Below are 9,183 nucleotides of genomic sequence, written 5' to 3' on the forward strand. Positions count from 1 at the left end.
AACCGTCTGTGGGAATCGAACCCACGACCACATGGTTAAAAGCCATGCGCTCTACCAGCTGAGCTAAGACGGCTTGATTTTCATTACTCAAAAGACGCTAGTTCAACTTAAATCATTTTTCAATGACTTTATAATCAATCTAAAACCGATAATTTCCTTTATCAGAGATGATTCCACTATATAATTTAGACGCCTTTCATGCGTGAATTTGATTATCTCCATGTGAGATTTGATCCTTTTATAATTTAAAGGATGAGTATTGCCTCATGAGTTTTCTTTTGAAGGATAAGAATGCGCTTAAGCAAGAAAAATGTGTGTTTCTCCAACATAATAGAGTATTGTTTTTTTCACTCCAAACTAGATGACTATGTTCTTAAAAAAGAAAGTTTTCTCGACGTCTATGGGAATCAAACCTTCGACCGCATGGTTAAAAGTCGTGCACTCTGTTGTCTGAGCTATGACGGCTCGACATTCATTACTCAAAAAAAATTATGTTAGCTTGAATCTCTTCTTAATGACTTAATTTACACGTTTAAACCGACAATTTCACGGTATAATTTATGCATCATTAGTGCGTCGACTTGGTTATCTCTAATTGAGATTCGGTCTTTTGAGCAAATAAAGAATGATTAATCCTTAAGAATTTTCTTCTTTACTAATTACCATATGGCTATAATCTTATCAAGAGAATAAATTATCTCGCCGTCTGTGGGAATCGAACCCACGACCACATGGTTAAAAGTCATACGCTCTACGCTGAGCTAAGACGGTTTGACATTTATTACTCAAAAGAAATTAGGTCACCCAGAATCTATTCTAAGTGGAATCATTTACATGTTTGAACCAAACATTTCACTTCTCGTAGTTCATTTCGTTATATAATTTATACAACTTTTATTCATTAATTTGGTTATGTCCATTTGAGATTCGATCATTTAAATATGTGAAAAGAGAATTTCTCTAATAAAGGATTTAACAAAGAAGTTAGCTCACCTAGAATATCTTCTCAGTGGCATCATTGACATGTTTGAACCAAACATTTCATTTCTCGGAGTTGATTTCGTTATATAATTTATACATCTTTTATTCGTGAACTTAGTTATGTCCATTGGCATTCTCATTGGCATACAAACTGAACATTTCACTTCTCATAGTTGATTTTCTTATATAATTTATACACCTTTGTTATGTCCATTGGCATTCTCATTGGCATACAAACTGAACATTTCAGTTCTCATAGTTGATTTCCTTATATAATTTATACACCTTTTATTCTTGAACTTGGTTATTGTTGGGGAAAACCCTGACAGAACCACAAAAGAAGAAAACAAAATAATGAACACACTAACAGAATTTGATAACGGAGTTCGGCCAAAATGTTGCCTACGTCTCCGAGCACTAAGGCTATCAATTAATAAGGAAGAAGAGATACAAATTTGGGTGCAATAAACCAAAGAGGGGAGAGTTTCTTTTATACACTAAGAAACTTCCCCAACTCCCATCATCTTCCGATGTGGGATTTATGCTAATTGTGAATATAGTTTCTTTTATATACTAAGAAACTTCTTTCACTCCCATTATCTTCCGATGTGGGATTCTAATTGTGCCAAAAAAACAACAAATCTCCACCTTGGCACAATATCCAAATACTAATCTTCAATATTAAAAAATAATCCTTCAGTGCTTCCAATTGGCGCTCTTCAGCGCCGACTCAAACGCGGAATGTGTTTACCAAATCTAAACAATTAGATTTGGTTTTCCCCATGTCTTTGATCTCGAACTCTCTACCCAATTGAGCCTTCAATTTGTCAACTTCATATTGGCTCTTTGATGCTATCAACATATCATCAATGTACAAGAGTAGATAGATGTAAGACTCATCTTGCAATTTGCGCAAATACACACATGAACTGAATCTGCTTCTTGTGTACTTGTGCTCCACCATAAACTTGTTAAGTTGCTTGTACCATTGTCTCGACGATTGCTTCAACCTGTACAATGATCTATTCAACTTACAAACCCAATTTTCTTTATCAGCAACATTGAATCCATCTGGTTGATAAATATAGATTTCCTCATTCAAATGACCGTGTATGTCTGCGGTCTTCACATCTGGTTGAGCTAGCTCCAAATTCATCTGCGCTACCAAGGCCAACAAAATTCCAATGGAAGAGTGTTTAACAATAGGAGAAAGTACCTCATTATAATTACCTACTTCCTTCTGAGCGTAGTCTTTAGCTACCAATTTTGCCTTGTAGCGAACATCAAACTTTTCAGGAAATCCTTCTTTCTTAGTAGAGATCCATTTACAACCAATAGCCTTCTTCTCTTTTCGTAGATGCTTCAACTTGCATGTCTCATTCTTCTGAATAGATTGCATTTCATCTTCCATAACACCTCTCCTTTTTCCATTTTCAGTATTTCGACTGACATTTGGAAAAGTTGATGGAACATCATCTACGACTAGAAGTGCATAGGCCGCCATGTCAACAAACCGACCTGGTTTTTGAATAACTCGTCTTGGCCTATTCACAGCAATTGATTCACTTTGTTCTGAAGGTTCTTGGGTCAGAACCTCTTCCTCATTTAACTCTTCGTCTGTCGTCGGAGAGTCACTTCTAATTGGGCTTATCTTTATCTGCTCAAACTCCACCTGTCGTGGAGTACAATCAATTTTGTCTGGTGTTACCTTATTCAACATTGAATAATCATCAAAAGTAACATCTCTACTGATAATGGTTTTCTTTGCATCCAAACACCAGAGGCGATACTCTTTAACTCCCGTAGTAAATCCCATAAAAAAAGCCTTCTTTCCTCGTGGATCCAACTTTGATTCAACTACATGATAATATGCAGTAGAACCAAAAATATGTAAAGAATCATAATCAGTTGCAGGTTTTCCAGACCATACCTCTAATGGAGTCTTGCCACCAAGTGCAGATGATGGTAGGCGATTTACCAAATGTTGAGCATATGACACAGCTTCTGCCCAAAATTTTCTGTCTAACCCAGCATTAGACAACATACATCGAACTTTCTCTACCAATATCCTGTTCATACGTTCCGATACTCCATTCTGCTGTGGTGTTTTTCTGACTGTGAAGTGTCGAACTATGCCACACTCTTGGCATAACTTTTGGAATGGATCATTCTTGTATTCTCCACCGTTATCAGTCCGGAGAACCTTGATCTTTCTTCCTGTCTCGTCTTCAACTTGAGTTTTCCATTTAAGAAAAATCTCAAACACTTCATCTTTGTTCTTCATAGTAAACACCCAAACTCTTCTGGAAAAATCATCAATAAAAGTAACAAAATAATGTCTACCTCCAAGAGAAGGAGTCTTGGCAGGTCCCCAGACATCTGAGTGCACATAGTCCAAAATACCCTTGGTATTATGCATAGCAGTGCCAAATTTTACTCGTCTTTGTTTTCCCAGAATACAATGTTCACAAAAATCTAACTTACAAACTTTTGTACCTTTCAATAATCCTTGCTTGACAAGAGTTTGCATAGATTTCTCACCAGCGTGCCCCAATCGCATATGCCATAGCTTTGTTGCCTCTAACTCCTTACTGCTCCCGGAAGTTGATACACATGATGTCCCATTAACTGTACTACCTTGATAGTAATACAAATTATTACTCTTCCTGATAACTTTCAACATCACTACCGCTCCAGATATTACCCTAAGAACTCCATTTTCCAATTTCACATGTAGGCCTTTCGACTCCAAGGCCCCCAAAGAAATGAGATTCTTTTTCATATTCGGTATGTACCGAACATCTCTAATAATTCTGGTGGATCCGTCATCATTCCTCAGCTTGATTGAACCTATCCCCTTTATTTTACATGTATTAGCATCTCCCATGTAAACAACTCCACCATCTAGCTCCTTAAAGTCAAAGAACCACTTTCGTACTGGTGTCATATGATAAGTGCAGGCTGAGTCCAATATCCACGCATCAAGATGTGATGTTGTGTGTGACATCGATAAAGAGTATTCTGAATCTGCATCACCTTTGTTTTCTACAACATTCGCATCTTCAGAATCTTTCTCTTTCTTCTTCAACTTTGGGCAGTTAATCTTCCAATGTCCTTTCTCACGACAGAAAGCACATTCATCTTTGGCAACTCTACTTTCAGATCTTCTTCCTTTCCCTTTTGATTTGCTCTGCTGACGGCCCCTGACCATCAATGCTTCATCTGATGTATCTACTTTGCTTTTCCTTTTATCCTGTTTTCTCAATTCATGACTATATAAAGCAGAACTTACAGCATCAAGAGAAACATTTCCCTTCCCATGAAGTAACGTTGTTTCTAAGTGTTCAAATTCATCAGGAAGGGACGATAGCAACATCAAAGCCAAATCTTCATCCACAAACCTAACGTCAAGGTTTAACAAATCCGCTACTAACTGATTAAACTTAGTTATATGCTCATTCATCGTAGTACCTGATTGGTATTCAAACCGGAACAGTCGCTTCTTCATAAGGAGCTTATTCTGACCACTCTTCTTCAGAAACTTGTCCTCCAATGCTTGCCACAGCTTCTGTGCAGAAGTTTCATTCTTCACAGCATACTTCTGCTCTCTGGACAGGCACGACCGAATTGTTCCGCACGCCAACCGATTCATGATACTCCACTCTTTTTCTTCTATACCATCTGGCTTTCCGACCTCAATAGCAACATCTAGACCCTGCTGAAAAAGACAATCTAGAACCTCACCTTGCCACATGCCGAAATGCCCAGTTCCATCAAAGATCTCCACCGCAAACTTTAAATTCGACATCGGTGTCCTCGTCCAAGATGACGAAGGAGTTGACGCCCCTTTTGAAGACTCCACCATGCCAAGGACGAACCTTCGGCTCTGATACCACTTGTTGGGGAAAACCCTGACAGAACCACAAAAGAAGAAAACAAAATAATGAACACACTAACAGAATTTGATAACGGAGTTCGGCCAAAATGTTGCCTACGTCTCCGAGCACTAAGGCTATCAATTAATAAGGAAGAAGAGATACAAATTTGGGTGCAATAAACCAAAGAGGGGAGAGTTTCTTTTATACACTAAGAAACTTCCCCAACTCCCATCATCTTCCGATGTGGGATTTATGCTAATTGTGAATATAGTTTCTTTTATATACTAAGAAACTTCTTTCACTCCCATTATCTTCCGATGTGGGATTCTAATTGTGCCAAAAAAACAACAGTTATCTCCATTATAGATTCGATCTATTGAGCATGCAATAAGAGAATTTCTCCAATAAAGGATTTATTAAAGAGAGTTCTCACGCCGTTTGTGGGAATTGAACCCATCACCACATAACTCTACCAGATGAGTTCAGACAACTTGCAATTTAATAATCATAAACATTAGTTTATCTTGAATCTTTTTTCAATGACTTTATTGTCATTTTTATACTGAGAATTTCTCTTATTATAGTTGAGTCCACTATATAATTTAGGCACTTTCATTCGTAAACTTGGTTATCTCCATGTGAGATTCGATACTTTAAGCAGGCAAAGAATGAGTATTACCTCATGAGTTTTCTTTTGAATGATAAGGATGTTGTTGAGCAAGCAAAATGTGTGTTTCTTCAATAAAATAGACTATTGTTTTTTTCTTCACTCCTAGTCCTAGTCCTAACTAGATGCCTATATATATTCTTTTTAACAAAAAAAGAAAGTATTCTCGACATCTACGGGAATCGAACCCACGACCGCATGGTTAAAAGTTATGCGCTCATAATTATTATATCAAGAAGTCATAACTCATGGTTATATGTGTACCAACAAAGTAAAATGTTATTGCAGTATATGGGAATCAATTCACAACCATATAGTTAAAAGCCATGCACCCTATGAGCTGAAAGACCCAGTCGGTACAATAATTGAGATGTTCAATAAAAATAGACGTGACTTTTGTCTTTTCAATAATAATAATAATAATAATAATAATAATAATAATAATAATAATAATAAAACCTCATGAAATGGGCATCTCAAAACTCAAAATAAGTTAAGTTAGTTTCAATCTCTTTTCAATTGCTTCATTGTCATGCTTAGACCAAATATTTCTCTTGTCGTAATTGATTCTGTTATGTAATTTATGCACGAATTTAGAATTTAGTTACTAATGTTTTAGTTTTCTTTTAATCTTCTCAACTATCATTTCAAGACGATCAGCTGAATTAAGACGCTTGTCTTCCGATCTATTTATGCACAACAAATAGACTCGAGACCAATGTTGCAGTAATCGGTAATCAGACATTAATCGACACATACAGATTAATCGAGATTAATTGATTTAATCGTTTTTAGCCTACACATTATTTTTTAAGAACAATCTTAAATTCCATTCATACAAAAGTTAAAAACACACACTCAAATTCTTATAGAGTCGCATTAAAGACTTAAGAGATAGATATTTACCAGTGAGAACACGATTTGAAATGGAAGATCAACAATGGCGTCGCCGGTTTCAAGCTCCCTAGACGAGATGACCGGCGGCTTGAGTAAGAGAGAAGGTAATAAGAACATAAGTGAGAAAAAAATTGGGAGAAAATGATTTATAATCTTTAGAATATAATTTTTACATATTAATAAAAAATTAGACCGAGTTTGATCCGAGTTAACCGGGTTCGACCCAGGTTGACCGATGCCAGTTGACCGAGTTTTGGTTACCGATTAGGAAAAAATAGGATGCTTTTTTTTTTCAATTTCCGATTAATCGCGGATTAATCCCGTTTTCTACAACCTTGTCTTGTATGAACATGTTGCCTTCTACAGTCCATTTGTGAAGCACTTTCAACCATAGTTTATATATATAAACAAGTTTTTAATGAAGATGTCTCAACATACAAGTAAAGAGAATATTTTTTTTAATAATAATTGAATTAAATACATTTGAATTTCAAAGAAATGATCTATAAGTACCTCTTGATAAGTCATGGAACCTGAAATTTGAATTATTCTTTTTGCCATAACTTAAGAAGTTTAAGAATTTAAACAAAAATAACTTATAATTGAAGGTATTAAATCCACACAATTAAATCTGTAGATAGATGACAAAACATGTTGGTATTTGCTAATTCCATCGATAACTTCAAATGTTTTCTAGGGATTTCAAATAGATTTCAATCAAAATAATTATATAATAGAAATTCTCCTTAAAGAAAACAATGTAATCAATGTTACATAGACATCCCGCGATTAAAAATGAGATACAAATAAGTAACGTGATTTCCAAACATTCTTTAGTTTATTATTTCCCTTTCCGTTTTAAAACAGAAATTTGTGAACACGCTCAAACAATTTTATCTAAAATTGATACCAATATTGCCACTCAAGATTCATGAAATTGCAAGTAAATCAAATATTAGGTCATAATAGTAGGTAGAGATGCAGCACAAATAAAGCCCACTTCCTTTAAAGATATCTCCTTCCAGGTAGTGCTGATGGTCACTTCATTTTTTATGAGCATCCCCTTCATCTTTCTGATCACCCAAAAGACATTCAAGTTATAAAACCAAAGAAAATAGTAGATTCTACAGACAAAAAAGCCAATTAGAAACTGATCTCATCTCTTATTAACTATAACACCAAGAACCATACTTAAGAAAAAATCTTAAAGTTCCTAAACTTTATTTGATTGATATTATAATCAAGATAGTAAATCAATAATAAAAAAATTATTGTTCCTAATTCATGATTATAGTTCATTAATAATTAACTTTTCACCTCCCTAATACTTCATAACTATCATTTTCTCACCGTTTCTTATAACTGATGAGTATGTTCTATGGCCTATCAAACCTGTACAAAACAAATAATTCCCACTTGAAAGAAGACAAGAGAAAAGACATAAACAATTGTTCATAATAAGTGCATGAAAACTAAGCTCCAAGAACTTCATCACAATGTCAAATCAGAACATTATACAACAATCAGAGAACTCAAATTCAGTGGCAGATCAGTGTACCCATAAAATATAGACAAACCCTGGTTAAAATAGTGGTCATTACAGATGGGAAAATGCAAATTTCAGATAAGAAGCTTATTTTGAATTGAATGAAGAAATTGACAAGCAATGCATGTTTTATATATAAAATGAGTGTAAAAGAAATTTAATCCCATAAGACTTTGTATATGTGATGTGCATGATTCAATTAGCTAAATCCATAAAGTTGATCAAAATAACAAGAAAATAAACCTTAATATCACATTACAGGTAGGAGGCATACAATTTCTATATATATATACACTATGTTCTTACTAATTCAGTTTCAAAGATTATAAAACATCTTCAGTACATTCCTTAACCAATTATTAAGACATTCATCCATAATTCCATATCATACCAACTTCCACAATTTACATGAAGATTTCACAATGACAATTCATTTCATAAAATAAAATTCAACAACCATGATCCATGTACCTTCTCCCCATGTTCTTTCTCTGCTTTCTCTTTCTCAGCCTTCTTCTTCAGCCTTTCCTTCTCCATTTTCTGAACGAACAAATGGGTTAAAGCCCCAACTGGACCACAATCATATACACATATTTTTTGTAGAGAGAATGATAACCTTGATATAAATATTTTCAGCAGCGCGTTCCTCTTCGCTGAGGACTTTACCTTTGCCGTCACTGAAGTAGCGAAGGCCTGAGCTTAAGCCTCGAGCAGTTTCCATCAGATGACGGATCTGAGTGCGCAAAACCAAAGTTGTTGTTGCCATTTTTTCTGATCAATAATGAAGATCGAAGAACACAATAACAAAACACTTGTTTGATTGATCGGGATGAAGGTCAACGAAACATACGCCGATTTGGGGGAAACCGATCTAGCCGGTCTTACTAATAATTGGAAAAAAAAAATAGTACAATGAAAATGAAAATGAAAATTACCTAACAATAAAGTATCAAAAATAGAATAACAATTTACAAAAATGCAAATTAAAGAAATATAGCGAATGTGTCCGAAAAGAATTCTACATTTCACCGGTGTAGTTAGTTTAATATATAAATAATAATGTTTAATTATAGTGTCCGGATTACCACGTTTAGAGTTGTGATTAATTTGTATATATATATATATATGAGAATAAATTGATACTTGGTTAGATTTTCGGTTCAGCCCATAACTTTAAAATTTTAAAAATAAAATTCAAAATGATATAAATATAT

At 34.7% G+C, this 9,183-nt stretch overlaps 1 protein-coding gene and 2 non-coding genes across 3 annotated transcripts; all 3 read right to left on the bottom strand.

Annotated features, from left to right (window-relative positions):
- TRNAK-UUU lies at positions 1 to 73 on the bottom strand. Its single transcript has one exon. It is a non-coding gene; the product is annotated as a tRNA-Lys (tRNA).
- Positions 74 to 700: 627 nt separating this feature from the next.
- TRNAK-UUU lies at positions 701 to 771 on the bottom strand. Its single transcript has one exon. It is a non-coding gene; the product is annotated as a tRNA-Lys (tRNA).
- A 6,526-nt stretch (positions 772 to 7,297) lies between these two features.
- Positions 7,298 to 8,865, bottom strand: LOC124936635 (uncharacterized protein At2g27730, mitochondrial). Its single transcript, XM_047477149.1, has 3 exons — positions 8,586 to 8,865; positions 8,441 to 8,509; positions 7,298 to 7,496 (listed from the first exon to the last, which is right to left on the bottom strand). The coding sequence occupies exons 1-3, from the start codon at positions 8,733 to 8,735 to the stop codon at positions 7,467 to 7,469; spliced, it is 249 nt and encodes an 82-aa protein (XP_047333105.1). The 5' UTR covers positions 8,736 to 8,865; the 3' UTR covers positions 7,298 to 7,466.
- Between the last annotated feature and the right edge of the window lie 318 nt (positions 8,866 to 9,183).

This window comes from Impatiens glandulifera, chromosome 4 (assembly GCF_907164915.1).
Source record: "Impatiens glandulifera chromosome 4, dImpGla2.1, whole genome shotgun sequence".
NCBI classification, from domain to species: Eukaryota; Viridiplantae; Streptophyta; class Magnoliopsida; order Ericales; family Balsaminaceae; genus Impatiens; species Impatiens glandulifera.